The sequence below is a fragment of the Choloepus didactylus genome, chromosome 18, assembly GCF_015220235.1.
Source record: "Choloepus didactylus isolate mChoDid1 chromosome 18, mChoDid1.pri, whole genome shotgun sequence".
Lineage (NCBI taxonomy): Eukaryota > Metazoa > Chordata > Mammalia > Pilosa > Megalonychidae > Choloepus > Choloepus didactylus.
In genome coordinates, this window is record NC_051324.1 from 50,064,410 (window position 1) to 50,083,783 (window position 19,374).

A 19,374-nucleotide genomic window follows, 5' to 3' on the forward strand; every position below is an offset into this window, starting at 1 on the left:
AGAGAGACAAAAGAAAAAAAAGAAAAAAAAAAACAAAAAATAACATGACAGATAGGAAGCAACAAAAGGAAAGATAGCATTAAACTAAAGAGTCAGACAACATCACCAATGCAAAGAGTCCCATACCCCTTCCTTATGTTCCCCTCTTATATGCATTTAGTTTTGGTATATTGCTTTTGTTACATTAAAGGAAGCATAATACAACATTTCTGTTAATTATAGTCTCTAGTTTGCATTGATTGTGTTTTTCCCCCAGTACCACACTATTTTTAACACCTTGCAAGGTTGACATTCATTTGTTCTCCCTCATGTAAAAACATATTTGAACATTTTATCACAATTGTTGAACACTCTGAGTTCACTGAGTTATACAGTCCCAGTCTTTATCTTTCCTCTTTACTTCTTTTGTCCCACATGCTCCTAATCTTCCTCTTTTAACCATACTCACAGTCATCTTTGTTCAGTGTACTTACACTGCTGTGCTACCATCACCCAAAATTGTGTTCCAAACCTCTCACTCCTGTCTTTTCCTATCTGTCTATAGTGCTCCCTTTAGTATTTTCTGTAGAGCAGGTATCTTGTTCACAAACTCTCTCATTGTCTGTCAGAGAGTATTTTGAACTCTCCCTCATATTTGAAGGACAGTTTTGCTGGATATGGGATTCTTGGTTGGCGATTATTCTCTTTCAGTGTCTTAAATACATTACGCCACTTCCTTCTGGCCTCCATGGCTTCTGGCCTCCATGGTTTCTACTGAAAAATCCGCACATGGTCTTATCAAGCTTCCTTTGTATGTGATGGATCGCTTTTCTCTTGCTGCTTTCAGTATTCTCTCTTTGTCTTTGACTTTTGATAATCTGATTATTAAGTGTCTTGGTGTAAGCCTATTCAGATCTGTTCTGTTTGGGGTATGCTGCACTTCTTGGATCTGTAATTTTATGTCTTGCATAGAGATGGGAAATTTTCATTGATTATTTCCTCTATTTTTACTTCTGTCCCTTTTCCCTTCTCTTCCCCTTCTGGGACACCCATGGCATTCATGCATTTCATGTTGTCATTCAGTTCCCTGAAATGTTGCCCATATTTTCCATTCTTTCCCCTATATGTTCTTTTGTGTGTAGGGTTTCAGGTGTCTTATTCTCTGGTTCCTAAGAGTTTTCCTCTGCCTCTTGAGATCTATTGTTGTATGTCTCCATTGTGTCTTTCATCTCTTGTGTTGTGCCTTTCATTTCCATAGAGTCTGCCAATTTTTTCGAACTTTCAATTTCTACCTTATGTTCACCCAGTGTTTTCTTTATACACTTCATCTCTTTTGCCATATCTTCCCTAAACTTTTTGAATTGATTTAGCATTAGTTGTTTCAATTCCTGTATCTCAGTTAAAGTGTAAGTTTGTTCCTTTGATTGGGCCATAACTTTGTTTTTCTTAGTGTAGGTTGTAGTTTTACGTTGTCTAGGCATCTGGTTTCCTTGGTTACCCCAATCAGGTTTACTCAGACCAGAATGGCCTCAAATGTCAGAAGGGAGCAATATTCAGTATCAGGTTTCCCAGAGGGTGTGTCTTAGAAGATTGACACACCCTGTAAGGCCTCTAGCCGCTGTACTTTCCTAACCTGCCCAGCAGGTGGCATCTGTCAGTCACTCCTGACTGGTGTAAGGAGGTGTGGCCAGCTTAGTTTCTGTTTTGGCTGTTTCCCCCCAGGCTCTGGGGTCTGGTTTTGAATGGGAGGCTGGTAGTAGGTCTGGGTACCAGCTCCTTCCTTTTAGGGAAGATACATACTCTAGGGAGTGATCATTAGCATTTAAATAGATTCTTTGTCTCTCTGACTCTGCTATCTCCACCCTTGTCTGGGTCAGAGCACTGTGAACTGAACATGGCTATGGCTTTCTCCACTGAGCTGCCCAAGTTGAGAGAGAGAAAAAGTGACAGAAAGCCCTCCTTCAGGGCCAGTCCATGGCCCCCCAGCTTCACCCACTGGCCAGAGATAGCATCTGGTCCTCTGGGCTCCCTCTCCTGGGACAGAGAAGTGCTCTGGCTCTTTAAGGTCAGTTGTTACTAAAAGCCTCTGTCTGCTTGTTGGGGATTTGTAGCTTGTATTGAGCAGTCCATGTTTGTTAGCTAAAATCCCAGTTGGAGCTGGGCTGAGATATATTTGCTTGTTCAGAGAGTGCTGCTCTCTATCACAGCAAGGTTTTGCAGTTCGGGCTGCTGTGGGGGGAGGGGACTCCTGGCTCGGATCTGTAGTTTTTACTTACAGATCTCAGGCATTCCCCCCAATCCAGGTTGGTGTACAATGTGTGGACAGTCACGGTTGTCCCCCAGCAGTTTTTCCAGATTATTTACTAGTTATTTCTGGTTATTTACTTGTTGTTCTAGGGGGACTAACTAACTTCCACTCCTCTCTGTGCCACCATCTTCTTCCAGGGGAAGATTTTTACATGCAACTGCCGTCTGTAGGTCAATCTTCAGGACCTGAAAAGTCCCCTTTAGTTCATTTATCTTCCTCCATCTTGACAGAATTAGATGCATTAGCAGTAGCAGAAATCTGTTGTAGCACTTGCCTCTGAAATACCATTACAAAACAAAGTAATTTATCAGTGAAGTGAAGTTGTCCTAGATTTCCTGACCTTGGCTGAATTTTTAGTTTACCTTGTTGTTGAACCAGATTTCAGCATCTTGGAGATTCTGCCTGGTGGTGGTTTCATATGGGATTCTCACGTCATTGAGGAGCTCAGTTAGATTAACTCCAGGTGCAGTGTCCATTTCCACACTCATGTCAGAGCTGGCAACCGCTGACAGGCCTTTAATCTTCCTGTAATGGAAACAACCATCAAGAAACTCATCCATAATGGCAATAGAATTCGCTTCATGTATCAGAACTTTCCTTAACCTCATTAGATTGGAACTGAAGATAAGAATTAAGTAGGAAAGCAGCAAGTTATGCTTTGGTGTTTGGGCACATACATCATCATGGTTCTTCTTGAGATAAGCTAAGTTTTCTCTGCCAGAGCTTCAATCTGCATCTCCAGATCAGTCTTGGACAAAGTCAGGTCATCCACGACTCAGCACAGACCACTGATGTCAGCCTTGACTCTTTGGTGCTGGGCCAGGTCAATCTCAAACCTGAAAAAATTGTAAATACTACCAATGTGCAAAAGGTTTGTATTATTATGCTCTGTGCCAGTTTGAATGTATCATGTCCCCCAAACGCCATTATCTTTGATGTACTCTTGTGGGGCAGACGTTTTGGTGCTGATTAGATTTGCTTGGAATGTGCCCCACCCAGCTGTGGGTGATGACTCTGATGAGATATTCCCATGGAGGCATGGCCCCACCCATTCAGGGTGGGCCTTGATCAGTGGAGCCATATAAATGAGCTGACTCAAAGAGAAGGAACTGAGTGCAGCTGTGAGTGACGTTTTGAAGAGGAGCAAACTTGCTAGAGAGGCATGTCCTGGGAGAAAGCCATTTTGAAACCAGAACTTTGGAGCAGACACCAGCCACATGCCTTCCCAGCTAACAGAGGTTTTCCGAACGCCATTGGCCATACTCCAGTGAAGGTATCCGATTGCCAATGTGTTGCCTTAGACACTTTATGGCCTTAGGACTGTGACTGTGTGGCCAAATAAACCCCCTTTTTGTAAAAGCCAATCCATCTCTGGTGTTTTGCATCCCAGTAGCATCAGCAAACTAGAGCATGCTCCATTTTAAACAATCATTTTTAGAGCTGTGCCAGAAATGCTAACTTTCAGTTCAATGTAATTTGAGGTTAACATTTCATACCTTTTGGTATGATGACATTCATATAATATACTGAAAACTTTGAGGAAGAACCCTCTAAGCATTTTAATTTTTTTCGGAATCAGTTGCTACACCTCATCTCCTTCCTGTTTGTTGATGGCCCTGTACACACACCGCACGTAGAGAGTTACATTAAAGAATCCTCAGAATCACATAATGGCATTTTTTGGGAACCTCACATTTTGATACATAAAAAATTCTTATTTGTGAAGTATAAATTAGGTGGCGATTCTTTGTTTGAACATAGGATCACCATAGCATTCTTGTAAATAGTAAGCTTCTATAATGCATTCAGCTAAAATATTTTTCCATTTTTGATATTTCACTTACTTATAAAAAGAAAAATACTCTTTAAAATTAGACAGGGCTTAAACATAATGTTCGTCTCTATGGCCTATGTTTTCCACTGTGCCATTGAGGGTAACCAACATCTTGCTTCTCTCCGAAGTCCTCAGCTGCTAGTTTCACGTTGTCAGTCTATAGTAGGAAGCCGATGCTTTTGAAGGTTGCATCTGAAATCTGGAAAAGCAGGACACAAAAGAAGTATGTTTGTTGCACTCACATTCTGAACCCCTGTACACTGGTGTTTAACAACAACAGTTTCAGGTTTTTCAATGAAATTTTATATGTATATGGTTCTTTAATGACACATGCATTGAATAATTGTTTAAATATTTCTTTATGGAATTTATGTCTACTTTTGAGAACAACACAACTGCAAACAATTTATTTAGTTAATTTTACTTAAGGATTTTGGAAACATTTCTTTAATTCTTTTCATAAAAGGAACCATGTAAAAGTAAACAAACTAGAAAAAAATTAACATAGTTAAGAAGTATATTCTGTTGCTTATTAAATCCCTTAATGTGGTTAAATTGATAAAAGTAAAGGCAGAAGTGTAAAATGTTCCAGATCATTTAAATTCTCTTTTCTTTTCTTTCTTTTCTTTTTTTTTTTTTTTTATTGTAGTTCTTTTGTTTGGCTGTAGCAAAATTTCTTACCTTGTTTTTCAGTTCCTCAGTTATCTGGAAATGCTTTTTGTAGTCCTGGTTTCCTTGGCCATTAAACCCAGGCTCAAATTTTTTATACATTCTTTGATTTTATATTCAAATGTGCCATTTGCCTGCTCCAGAGCTCACACTTTGTCCAGGTGCAAGACGGTCATTTAGGTTTTGCATAGTGTCCTTCTTATTACCAGAGAAAAGCCCACGCTCACCTCCTCCCAAGTTGGTACCTCCAAAGTTGGTGGAAAAAATCCCACCTGAGGAGCCACTGAAACCACATTTTTTCCCCTCCATTTTTCCTTTCTCATGACTAGAATCTAATTGCCGTAGATTTGACTTTTGGGTAGAGTATGACATGATGATAGGGTTTCTACTCTGCAAAGCCCAAAACTTCCAGGAAAATGTTAAGGGAGTTATCAATTAGTAAGTCCTTTTATAGCGGATAAAGTGGGTGTTTCATCTCTGATGTAATCACTTTAAGGATTTTTAATGACATCTGTAATACTAAATTATTTTTATATTAATTATTTGTTAAACTTGATACAGTGTCTTATTTATTAACAGGCTCAGATGATGTCTTTGATAGCTGGATAAGTAGAAAAAATATTCAATATAATTCTTTAGCTGAAAAATGTGTAGTATGGTCTTCAGTAGCCAAAACAAAAAACAAACAAACAAACAAACCAAAAAAAAACAAAAAAACTTTTATTAAGATCACTTCACTCAAGCAGCCTTGAGTTATTCTAAGCATAAAAAGCCCTTGTTAAAATAACTTGCTGGTGCTCTAATCTCAACACCAAAAAAAGTTACTGTGTTCCTAAGAACTCTCCAGCATTGCCTGCAGAAGGATGCAAGGGATATCACTATATGGTCTGATAATCAATGCCTTCTTCTCCCTGAAAAACAAGACTGAATGAGGGGAGGACTTCCAAATAACATGAGATTATGACCAAACAGCTTTTTTCTCTTCTATTTTTTCCCCCTTCTGTTTTTTTCTGGATCCTGGCCATTTCTTTGTCTGTTTGGGGTTTTAAAAGCCCAAACCACACTTCTCACTCTGAACTGGTCTTGGAAAGTTTTTCTTTTCCTCCAGTTCCTTATTCATGCATCTTCAATAAACTCACCTTCTCACCCAAACAAAGAGACTTGTTTCTCTGTTTGATGCAGGATCAGGCAGGCCTGACTATTTAGGACCATGTTTTCTGACAGTAACACCTTTGGGTATTGATTATTGTACATTGGAAGAATGAAGCGTATAGTATTTACATGATACCAGCCTAGTTAAACTTGTTTTTTTCCTCATGTGACTTCTGCTCTCACACATTTTCAACTGTTTTCATGACTGTGCTTATAACAATTTACTTTCCTTTGGAATTATTGATAAATGTGCCATTTTCCAGATGAAATGATTTGAAACCAATTTCAGGGATCTCTTGTGTAGTACTAGTAATAGTAATAGTAATATATTTAATATGTTGAATGAGAGAAGTGCAGATACTCAAAAAAGAACATTCAGTGTGAATTGATGACCCAAAATAAAAAAGATTAAAAAAATAAGTAGAATAAAAAAATGAAGTTCTATGAGTTAAAAAACAAAAATCAGGTGGAGGATCCAATTTCTCTGCAAAAGTCCTAGCTCGATGGAGTTGTGAGTGTAATGTGGCTGCTGAAATTAGGCTATGTTAAAGATTAACAAAGCTCAGAGGTCATCCTCCTACCGCTCTTGATCCTTGTGTTTAATTCTGGGTTCTATATTTTAGGGGGAATAGTTAACTGCAAACTGCAATATGTCCATGAAAAAGATGTGGCCTAGATAGTGAAGGGTATGGAAACAATTTCAGATGAAGCGTGGCTAAAAAAATTAGGGTTTTATCTAGAAAAGAGAAGACTGAGGGCCTTTTAAAAATAACTCCAAAGGCCTGAACCAGGATCAGAGAGCTGAAAGTTACCCAGAGAAGCAGATTGGCTCAGTAGAAGGGAAACATTTCTAACGTTAAATCTGTTCTTAAATCAAATGGGCTCCCTTTAAAGTCCTGATCTTTTCCAAGATCTGGAACCTTCCATAAGAGGTGGGAGGCCTAAAATCACCTTTCGGAAAGAATCCTTGTTCTGGATGGGAGGTTGAAATAAAAGTCATCTCCAACTCTTAAAAATTCTGTGATGTTTATATTAACATGATTGTGATAGAAATCACAAGCCTAATGCTGGATCTCAGGGAAACTTTTGGGCATATAATACCCAGAGGGGGATAGCAAAATCACCTCACCTTGAAACAGTACAGTGAAGCCCTTGTTTGCACAAAAACTGTCATGGGATTTAAAAATCTGGCTTCTTGGTCTTAGGCAAACTCATAAAAAAATCATTTGAATTAATTTATTTTACAGATAGCCACAAGCAATGAATAAAGCTAAAAGCAGTGTGTGCATCTAAAGATTAGGCTGTCAGAATTAAATGACAGCAGTTGTGATAGTTATGACAAAGTTCTTTCCACCCATTTAGTGAATTCTAGGTGTTAATAATCACAGTTACAATTGCACTAATAGAAATTTCTCAAGGAAGAGAGACATATGTTTGGAAACTATAATTAGGGTTCTTAAAATAGATATATCAGATGTATCAGTTTTTAACAGAACTCCTTCCAGAAGACCTCTTCACCATCTTATTGTTATAAAAAGTTTAGAATGGCTTTTGTTAGATTGCATATCATATGTACTCTTTGTACATCAAAAGTTAGTTTTCAATGAAATAATTTGCCCCCTCTGTCCCACCCCCCACTTTTGCTGCCACTGTGAGATTATGAGGCTCATTTCAAGATGCTACACTTGACTTTGCTGGGACCCAGCTCCTTTTCTTCTAGAAAGCTTGTCTTTCCCTGGTTTTGTCTTCAATTTGGAATCCAGCTTCAATTTTAATGGCCAAAGGGCATTTGGTATTAATTCTGCTTTCTACTCTGAATTCAGGGCAGGGGCATCTTTGCTAGCTCTTCTGGTCTCCAACCTCAGCAGCATTCTCCTCTCTACATGGATAGAAAACTGTTCTGGAAGTTTGGAAGCCTTCCCTGTTTACTTTTTAGGCAGTGGCAAAGCAGTTTTGGAAAAGCTGAAATATGAAGAGCTAGGTCACTTTCTTTGTTTAGCATATAAAATGTAGAACTTCATTTATATTAGCAGAGTGGAAAGACAACAGCTTTTAGAATTAGGAAGACAGAGCTTCAACTTCTAATTCTTTCTTTTACTAGCTGTGTGACTTTGAATAAATGATTTGACCTCTACGAGCTTCATTTTCTTCAATTGTTAAAGGGGGCTTGAGATTTAAGTGAAATAAAATATATAGATACATAGTACTTACATACATAGTAAGTGTTTATGAAATGTAAATTCCCTTTCTCCTCCAAATCCTTCTCCTCTCCCTCTTCCTTTGGTTTGCTCAAAAATTATCATTTTGGGTATCACTTATTATAAAAGCACTGTCTATATAGACTAATTATAGACATTAGTTTATTGTCATGTTTTTACATCACAAGTGGAACCACATATAGCTACACTTTTTCTAATTTGTTTTTAAATACAAAAGCAATACTTACTGGATAGACCAAGTCAGGCAGTTGACAGATGTATTGAGATAAAGTGAAGTCTTCCTCCCCTGCCCACCAGTACCTTCCTCTCCTGCCCACAAGCACTTGTTTGTCTGCTTATACAACATTTAAAAATATGTATCAGTGTCTCCTCTTTCCCTTTAGGATTTTTCTTTTTACAAATATATCATATGCATTGACTCTACATTTTGCTTTTTTTTCACTTAACAAAATATCATGGACATAGTACCAGGTTAATGACTAAAGATTTAATGCTTTCTGTTTAATGGCTATATCATATTCCATAGTATGGATGTCTATGGTTTATTCAATCATTTCTTTATTGAAGGACATTTGGTTGGTCTATGTTTTTGCTCTTCTAGAAAACATCATAATAAATGCCCTTGCACATATACCAGATCTCTGAGTCAAAGGGTATTAAGGAATCTAGCAGTCCTTAGTTGTCAAATTATGAGAAATGGTCAGTCACTGAGATAATTCCTTTCCCCATAATTGTGACAACTTATTTACTAGCTGCCCAAACTGAATGGCATTGCTCTCTTAATTTCTTAGAATTCTCCATATTGTGACTGTATATTATAACATATTATAGCTTATTTTCTTTGGCTGTTGCAGTTTTAAAAAAAATCAGTTTCTAGAACTTGGACAAGTTTTGGGGTGGGTAGGTTGGAAGACAGTACTTGTCTTTGAAATGTTGAACTGTCCCTCCCAGCTGACAGTCAACCAGTATTTCTGGATTGAGCTTGAGGTTTTCCCCTGTCGTCCATCTCTGGGTGATTTCTGGGGTATACTCCTGGAACCATTTTGAGAAGGATAATGAAACTCTCTTAGAAGTTGTGAATGATTTCCTGAAAAATTTATGGAGAAGTCAAGGTAAATTATTCTGTTGTATTTTATAAGTGTACATTTGTAAGCTATTATAACAAAATTTTGGGGATTTTTTTTCCTTTTATGGCATGTATCAATTTTTCTGCCTTTTATTTGCTTTGATAAACTGCAGATCTTTTGGACATTGTGCACCTCTGCGGTGTTAAGCAAGCTTGAGCCATGTGATGTACATCCCATTGCGGATTGTTGTGCTCTCCTATATGCTTTCATGTTCCTTGTGGTCCAGCTAGCAAAACAGTTTCCTCACTCCCCCTCTCTAGGAGTCCATGCATGTTACTCCTGATAGCTCCATGATGCACTCTTCATTTGTCCTTTCTATGCTATTTAAGTGTGAATGTTAGAAAATAAAGAAAAACTGGCTGAGTTGCTATTTCAATGTTTTCTTCTTTCCACCTTATCATTTCATATTGGCAATGATATTACAAATGAATAAATCATTTTTATAAGGACTTGACCAACTTTTTCTGTTCTTCAAGTGTCGTATTTGAGTCACTGATCATTTTTTTTAAAGTGGTTACTTGCAATATTTTGTTACTTGAGGTGGTTGTTTGAATAACATTCCTCAAGCTGCATTCTGGGTGATTTATATTTCATCACTTCTCTATCTCCTCTGTAGGTCTTTTGAACACTGTCCAATTCCATGAGGTCATTAAGCAAGTTGAGGCTGCTTTACTTAGAGCCTTAAAGCTTTTAGCTGCTCCCTCCTCTCTCTTATAAACCTTGTCTTTTGTTTCTAATCTCTGTGAGGATGGATGCCACTTCTAGCCACTTCTTGCCATTTTTATTTATTGTTCTTCAGGTCAGAAAGACAGGAACAACTCCATGAATCTCTGGATCAAAAGTCAACAGCTAAAAAAGGTTAAAATATGGGATTGTACAACTCAGTGAACCTTGTGGTGGACGATGTTTATGATTACCACTACAAATATAAATAAATTCTTCCATGAACTAGTACAAACGTACGACACCTGTACAAAGAGTTAATAATAATATAGTGGTACCTATAGGGGAAAAAGTACCTATTTCAAACTATGGGCTATAGTTTGCAGTAATATCTTAATATTCTTTCATCAACAGTAACAAATGTACCACACCAATAGTAATGGTCAATAATGGGGGTCAGATAAGAGGTATGGGATGTTTTGAGTTTCCTTTTTTTATGTCTATTTGTTATTTTTCTTTTAGGAGTAATGAAAATGTTCTAAAATTGATTGTGATGATGATTGCACAACTAGGTAATGATAGTGTGAGACATTGATTATATACTTTGGATGGATGTGTGAATACATCTTAATAAAATTTGCAGGTTTTTTTTTTAAAGTCAACAACTGAAAATTCCCCATGCAAGTATGTACCAGCTCTCGCTTTTGTGGGAAAATCCACTCACGAACAAAGAAACGTGTTTCTCTTATCTAAAAGTTGACTGGAGAGCTGAACGTTAGAGCCTAAAATAAACATATGCCTGTTGTGTGGATTTGAAATAATTTTAGAGCAGGTAATAATGTATGAACATCATGTCCTTAACATTTTATTCAGCACTCTAAATAAATTTTGTTACCCAAAGTGGTTCAATAATTTCGGTTTTAAAAGTTGAACATGCTCTTAACGCACTCTGCTGTGTCTCAGTAACTTGGCAACTATGTTCTGATTTTTTTCTAGTACAAATGCAGGATTGTAACCCATGCCAAGAAAATGCAGTGTGAGGATTTTCACCCCAAGTTGATTTTTGGAGTAGCCATGTTCTTTTGCCTTGACATGAAGATAGTACTACCATAAATGTAGGCCTCAGAAGGAGCAGGATCTACAGCTAGAAGACTAGATCTGGGCAGACCCAAGAGAGGCTTCTCTGATGTGGTGGTGATGGCCCAAGAGACTGGAGGCCATGCACAGCAGGTTTCTATTTCTGTCCTTCCACCATTAATCCAGGCCAAATTGGGCTGTTCACATTTCTTGACTTTTCAATGGAGAAGGAACATCCAGGATTTTATTTACTTTAATGATTTGATGGGAAACATGTTTGACTTCAGGCAACTCAACACTTCTCTTTTTCTCTGAGTAGTGATTAGCTTAGCTATTAACTTAATTCTGTGGTTAGCTATTTCAGCACAAGAAGTCACAATGAGCCTGGAGGTTCATTTCTATGCTTTGGTAGATGAGGATGAAAAAAATACATTTTTGTTTGTTTAATTATTATGGTTTGATAGTCTCATATAGCTCTTATTAGTTTTATATTTGAAGGGTTTCTCTTTGTGTTTTTTTTTTTTTTTTGGCTTTAATGCCAAGTCCTTTGTTATTTTCTCAAGGACTGGCTTGCAGTGTTAATTCTCTAATCTGTGACCAGTCATACTTTATTTCTTTGAATGAGAAAGCCCTTACCTAGGAAGGATCCTTGCCAACCTGGCATTGCCCTGTGTCTGCTTCTTCCTCCTACTGACCCTGCACCACTTCATCCCAAGCAAGACAGATTGTGACTCAGGGACAACTGTAGAGGTGAAAGAATGAGGCCATGACCAACCTATGGGTGCTGAAGACCACCCAGACTTCAGTGGGGAAAGGAAACACCATCTTGGCCAAGTGACAATTTTTGGCTAGAGGTGTAGCTAGATTTGGCAAGGGAAAAAGTACTTGAGTACCTCCTGTTTTTGGAGCTTTCAAGATTTTGAGAAATCAGGCTCCATATTACATATCCAGTCTTATTTTCCAAGACTCTATTTTGGCCCATCTCCTAAATGCCCTGGCAACATGCAATATCTAATTCCTGTGAATAACTTTTGGTGAATAACGTGGAATCAAGCCCTTCACTATTAATATCCTTTTAGTGTTTGCCATCCTTTTCATGTTTTGCTCTCTCCCCATCTAAAATCTACGCTTCTTGAAGTAGGAGACATAACTAATGTTTCTTTTTATCTTATAAAATATCCAGTTCAGTGATGGACATAAATGTAGATTGATTAATTCAAATAATCGCATCCTTCTTTGTTGGCGAAAGCTGTTGGCTGTAGTTTTAGGGACACTGAAGTCTATTTTCAGCTATCATGTCACTGATTTGTTGTGTGATGTAGTTAAAAATGCCCACATATATAATGGCCATAATCTTGATTTTATGAAGAAGGTACTGTGTAAATAATGAATTAATACCAGTAACATAAATATTAATGCAGCTAGATCATCCTTGACAGTTTCATTTCTAGGTAAAATGTTGAATCTCTTAAAAAATTCAGGAATCATTTGGTTAACTTGCAAAAGTAATTTTACTGAAGCATAGAAACAATTAGAGCAAAGCTGTCATTTTGACTTTTTCAAGAGCATTCTAATAAGAAAAGAAGAGGATGCAGAAAAATTGGCTAGTTATCTATTTCTGGACTGAAAAATTTCCCTGAAGTTATCCAGGATGATGTCCAGAGTGATGCCATTTCTTCATTGGTGTCCTTGATTTTTTGTTTGAAAGGACACTCTTGATCTGGAAAGTGCTTATTTAACTTTCACCTCAGAAACATTGCTGACTTGAGATGAGACAACTCTGCCATCCACCACATCCTCTATGATGGTCTTAGTCACTCTAGTCTTGTTAGAATCTGAAAATCATGTAGTCACAATGTCAGTCTGAAAATTGTCACAGAAACACAGATCCAGAGAAATTCAATTATATTTATTTACTATGTTCTCTCTGGGTAATATTATGCAAGCAATAGTATATACTTCTAATATGACAAGAAAAGCAAGCATTTACTCTACTTTTAAATTATAAAATTATCATCAACATTTAAAAAATATCTACCTCTTCCTTGGCCAGCAAAGCTTCCAGATCTTGAGTCACCAGAGACCAAATCCCTGGATCCTCTGTTTCTGGAACTTGTATTTTGGGATCCTGAGTTTCTGTAATCAGATCCTCCAAAACCACTGGAGAAAAAAAGAGAGTTATTTATGTTTTCCTTTGCAGTTTGCAAATGTAGGAGAAAAACACCATGCAGGGGTTTCTCCATGATGAGCTTTAGATGTCTTTTGATGGGACTGTGACTTTGTAAATACAAGTCCAACTCCCTGAGCCCTGTTTTGGTTTTGTAAAATAAATTCACCAAAGTATGCATTTTAGCTGTTTATGACTTTCATTTACCCTCCCTCTCCATCGAGCAGGCGACGGTAGGTCTCGATCTCCTTTTCCAGACGCGTCTTGATGTCTAGCAGTTGCTCATATTCTGCATTCTGGCATTCGGTCTCGCCCCGGATCTGGCAGATCTGCTCCTCCAGGCTGCTGATCTGCATCTGTATTTCTGATAGCTGAGACATGTAGCCAGCTTCTGTGTCAGCCAGTGTCCCTTCCAGGGAGTTTTTCTAAGAGAAAAGGCAAATAAAAAGTTCATGATGAAAATAGCTCATTTGGTGATTTAAAAAGATACAATTTTATATAGTACTAGGAGAAGCATTTTCAAACACTTTCACCAATTTACAACCTGTAATGTCTTATTACAGCTTCTTTAACTCTTTGTTGGCATTTCTTCTTCCTTTTTTTTTTTTTTTTAACTAAATCTTTTATGGAAATAACAGTGCATAATCTGTAACTGGAGTGTTTTATGCTTTCTACAGCCATAATACAGCTCCCCTTAGTATTGCTTTTATTTTGTGCCCAGTGGAACATGTTAGCAAAGAAAGAAAACTGTATTGCCTAACTTCCTGTTGGAGATCTTGGAAAGCTATTTTCACATACCATGGCCAGTTGGGACTGAAGCTCAATTTCCAGGGCTTGCAAGGTGCGTCTCAGTTCTGTTACCTCACTCTTGGCAGAATTGGCCGCCCCAGCATCAGTAGATATCTGTGCTTGCAGTGATGCACTCTAAATGAAAATAAAATGTAGTTGTTGGCTGAATTGGAAGTGGCTTGAGTGTGGCTGTTGACTTAGATGCTCATTGACAATAATCTACCTGCTTGTTGAATTGCTCCTCGGCCTCCCGGCGGTTTTGCTCAGCCAGTTCCTCGTACTGTGCCCTCATGTCATTCAGTAATTTGGTCAGGTCGGTTCCTGGGGCAGCATTCATTTCTACAGTCACGCCTCCTCCAGAGCTTGCTTGCAAACTCTTCATTTCCTAGCATGAAGAAAAAAGATCATGGTGACGAAAACATCAAAACATCAGCTTCCTAAAATGTGTATAACCAACACAAATGTGAAACTAGGACTCTTAGGAGAAAGAAAACAGATTCCAGATATATTTGCTCATTATTACTTTTTTTCTTGGTCATAAGAGGTTGAAAATCCACTCAGACAGAATTTATTTTATTTTTATATAAAGGATGCTGGGAAAAATATCTAAGAGTAGTTTAATTATGCGAAGCATGTTCCTACCTCCTCGTGGTTCTTCTTCATGTAGGCCAGCTCCTCGTTGAGGCTCTCGATCTGCATCTCCAGGTCAGAGCGAGTCATGGTCATTTCATCAAGGACCCTCCGCAGGCCGTTGATGTCGGCCTCCACACTCTGCCGGAGACGCAGCTCATTCTCATACCTGGTAGAGGCAGCAGTAAGACGTCACGGTGAGCAATGCTGACCATGCTTAAGAGAGTATCTTCCATTCTCAGGCACGGAAGAAAATGTTTTCTCCTCTGAGCATTTTGATAAATGCAGGTTACTGAGTTTTCTCAGGAATTTTTCTCCCCAAGAGAAAAATAGGAGCTTAATGTTAATTCTAATCATGTCCAATAATTTTTATAATAGCATTCTCATCCTTAACTAGCCTCTTGCTTTTTTTGTTGATGGAATGATGGTTTTTAAAGTTTGCCTTTGGGATGTTAGTGAATTTAGGTCATAATCCTCTAGGAGTTTTTTTTTTTTTTTTAATTTTAAGCTTGGAATAATTTAAACGAACATTTAATTTTATTTTTCCTACAACACTTGTTTTCAAGTTTTCACTTTTCTTACTTCATTCTGAAGTCATCAGCAGCCAGTCTGGCATTATCAACTTGCAAAATGATCCCAGCATTTTCAATGGTGGCACTAGTGATCTAGAAAAGACAACAATAGAGAATAAGCACAGAATAAGCACAGAAAATTGTTTTACAGAACACAGCCCTCAGCATATGCTTTGAAAGATCAGTTATTCCACCAGCTTTTTCAGAAAATGGTGCAAAAATAGAATTTCACTTAAAAAAGTCTTTAAAAATACATTTTCTTTGTAGCAGTGACTAAACATTTTAGATTCTACTACATCCATATACAATTTGTACTAGATTTTCTAGGAAGAAAAATAGAAATAAAGACTATTTAAACCTAGCAAGGTACTAAAATATGTCAACCTGCCAGAATAAATCATGAAATAATTAGATTAAACTAATGTTGTCTCATTGCCACCACTCTCACATATGCATGTTTATTAGATGCCTGGCACTGTCTAAATTTTATTCTTAAGTGGAAATATTCAAGTGCCATGCAAGCAGAAAATTAATGTGGTTGGATGTCATATGTAGTGCTGTTATAGTAAAAACATACCAGGTCCCACTCTACATATACAACAAGCAAATATGTTCTCAAATAATTCCTTGATTTAAAATTTTCATTACAGCAAGTGATCTGAATAAAAGTGAAGGACACAGAAGTAATAGAAACTCAGCACTGTATAGTTTCTCACCTGATTCTTCAGATCTTCTATTACTGGAAAGTACTTGCTATAGTCTCTTCCAGATCCACCATCTCCAGACCCAGGCCCAAATCTTTCATACCACTCCTTGATTTTGTTTTCCAGATCAGTGTTTGCTTCCTCCAGGGCCCTAACCTTGTCCAGGTAACTGGCCAGGCGGTCATTGAGGTTCTGCATGGTTTGTTTTTCACCTCCAGAGAAAAGCCCCCCATCGCCAATACCACCACCAGCACCACCACCCATTCCACCACCATAGCTGTAGAAGCCTCCGCTAGCACCACCGCCAAATCCAGAACCCCCGCCAAATCCAGACCCCCCACCAAATCCAGAACCCCCAACAAAGCCAGCCCCAGAGCCTGAGATTCCTCCAAAACCTCCCCCTACTGAGCAGCTACTCATGCCTCCTCCAAAGCTGCCACCAAATCCACTGCTAGATCCCCCACTCAGGCCACAGCTGCTGGCTCCTCCTCGGAAGCCCTGGGCAGAGCCACCCCCCAGACCACATCTGCTTCTGCTGCTGAAGCTGCTTCCACCCCCAGACACTTTGATGGAGCTGCTGCCTCCAGCCCTGGAGGAGGAGACGCGAGTTGAGCAAGACATGGTGCTCCTGCAAAGGTGTAGCTCGTCCAGGTGAATAGGAGAGGCGATGGTGAATAGGAGAGGCCACAGTGAAGTGTGTGTTCTCGGACTGCCTTTTTCGTCCTTATATACACACTTTTAGGGTGTTCCTTTTTCTGTGTCACTTCTTAATCCCTGTTACAGTTGTGCTAATCTATAATTGGATAATTTCTTTTTTGTGAACCCACTCTACTGGCTCCTTTTCTGAAATTGGCTCAGAGCCCTTGGGTATTTACATATCGAGAAAAAAAAATAAGGTGGAGCAAATAAAAAATTCTTCAGAATTACAGTTTTAATCTTTCTGAGGTTTTGATGACTGGTAATTCTTTCCTGAAAGAGTAATTCTATTAAATTTGCTCCATGATTTCCCAATTGCAGGGAATAGCCCCAGATTAAAGAATGTAATTAAGATACTTAATATAATGAGAATGAAAAATTCCCTTCAAACATGTAACTTTTTGTGTGTATTGTTCTCAAAAGTTGAAATTAACTTTAGCATCAGCATTAATTTCAGATTTAATTGAGTACTTTCTTCTTTCAGTTAGCAAATTTTTAATGTTGCTGAAGTTTGATTTTTGGTTGTTGCTTTCTTTGTATTTTGAGACCAAATTAGATATTTTAAAAAATAATAGTCTCTCATCTAAATATTATTAGATCTTGGCAACAATTTATTTAAACAGATAATGTGAAAGAAAGATTGGAAAAATTTTTAGGAAGATTGTTTTGGCATCAGATTAGAGTTAAATTATTACCAGTATTGTGCCACAGATAGGCTTTTTCTTTCTGATTGAATTCTAGTCTGATACAATGATAGCAACTTCCTTCTTTGGAATCACATCTTAAGAAAATAAGAGATGATGTTGATCTCTCTCCTGTCTTTGTTTTAAAGATATCTGGAGAGGAGAATCTGCATCAACTTCTGCTAAGCAATGTTATGTCTGGAGTCCTTATACACATACTAAAATCTGGAGTCCCTCTCAGTCTGCTTTCTTCTCATTTTTTTTTTCTTTCTGTTTTTGTTTTAAAGATATTTAGAAAAGGGTCTGTATCCACTTCTGAGAACAAATGTTATGATTGGAGTCATTTTATAGATACCAAAATCTGGAATTCTCTCCAGTCTACGTTCTGCTTCATGACATTTTTCTATCCCTTTGTACTTTAGTTATTTCCATTCACCACTGCTTGTAGTTTCTCTGGTTTAAAAGTTTCTTCCTTCCTCCCTCCCTCCTTCCCTTCCTTCCTTCTTCCCTTCCTTCCTTCCTCTTTCTTTCTCTCTCTCTCTCCTTCCTTCCTTCCTTCTTTCCTCTCTCTCCTTTCCTTCGTTCGTTCCTTCGTTCGTTCGTTCCCTCCTCCCCTTCCTTCCTTCCTTCCTTCCTTCCTTCCTTCCTTCCTTCCTTCCTTCCTTCTTTCCTTCCTTCATGCTTCAAAAATATTCCTTGACCTCCTCTGCCTTATACCAAGTGGCTGGCTTTTATTTAAAACTTTCTTCCTAATCTTGGCAGTCTCTGTTAAACTAAATGCGTGTTTTAATTTCTATATTTTGATTCTTTTCTTAGCCACGATTCTACCTTCTTTTAATTTTCCTTAGGGTGTCTTTTATTGGTGCACATTACTAAATAAGTGATAATTCCCTTTACTATGGAACTCTTTCAGTTGTTAGTTTTTATGCTCTAGCTGTACTGTTTTCGCTGTAAGTAGTATGTTACTGTTCTTCATTTTTAGGATGCCGTTTCTCCAAGGGGTAAAAAGTGTTTTTACAAGCTTTAAATTGTTAAGCCGGGAGTCGTTTTCATAACACCCTTCTGGGGTAGGAAAAAAATGCATTGAGCATTGTAATATATTAGTCACCCTACCCTACCCCTCCCCAAAGCTGTGAAACCAAAGAAGTCCAAACACTAATGATTAAATGGTATGCAAATACTTGGGAAGGGAGGAACATTGTGAAATACAGTCATCTCCCGTTCTTAAACGCTGGCATCCAGCTAAGAGAAGGTTGAAAGAAAGGAACAAGAGCCAAGAGGAAGAAATTCAATGACACTTAGCAATTTAAGAGACTAGATGGAAAGACTTTTATGTAGAAAGAATGAGAAGAGATCAGATTTAGCAGTATCTTTTGCCTCTAAATCTTGCCTGGTGTTTGTGGAGGTTTTCTATTGGTGTCATCTGAGTCGTAGCTTTTTCATTTTTGACAGCTTTATTTACCTTATGCTTTGAGATACCTGGATATTTGGGTCTCAATTGAGGAAACTGGTGATGACTGAGGTATTCTATCTTGTTTCTTATTTTTTTTTAAGCTTTCTTCGTGATATAATTTTAAATTCTAAAATCCATCTCCTCTTTGTTTTTTAAATTCAGTTTCAAAATTGAGGTCTGAGCGTGTCTCTGACACTCTGTACTTCAGAGATGACTGCTGGGAAGGGCAGTTAGCGAATAAAACAGTCCTAACTGCCTCCAATTCTTTGCCTAATGAGGCAGCCTGGAAATAAATGTATAGGCAAACCCACAGGATTTTCTTCTCTGTTAGTATTTCCTTGAATGCATTTTCTGCTTTCTATCTGTTTATCGATGTGACTTTTCTTTTAAATGGCAAGTCTATCAGATGGATCTTGATCCTGTGGTTTGCAAACTGCCTAGAACGTTGGTATTTAGTGAGTTAAAGGATTTTGATTGTATGTGAAAACCCAATTCTGATTCTGCCTGAAGTGTTAGTCTTCTTCAGTAAACGTTAGTCCTATTGTTTTGAGATGTTCCCAAATTTAATATTCACTGTCTTTATTTGAAATAACCACTCGCCTAAGATAACAAATTAGTTCTTGGCATTTCTTTCATCTGTGAAATGAAAGCC

The 19,374-nt window shown here is 37.9% G+C and overlaps 1 protein-coding gene across 1 annotated transcript; it reads right to left on the reverse strand.

Annotated features, from left to right (window-relative positions):
- Positions 1-12,558: 12,558 nt before the first annotated feature.
- Positions 12,559-16,565, reverse strand: KRT24 (keratin 24). The gene is made up of 8 exons (XM_037808116.1): positions 15,903-16,565; positions 15,197-15,279; positions 14,627-14,783; positions 14,208-14,369; positions 13,994-14,119; positions 13,403-13,620; positions 13,067-13,188; positions 12,559-12,863 (listed from the first exon to the last, which is right to left on the reverse strand). Exons 1-8 carry the CDS (start codon positions 16,509-16,511, stop codon positions 12,760-12,762), a joined length of 1,581 nt encoding a protein of 526 aa, XP_037664044.1. The 5' UTR covers positions 16,512-16,565; the 3' UTR covers positions 12,559-12,759.
- Positions 16,566-19,374: the final 2,809 nt, after the last annotated feature.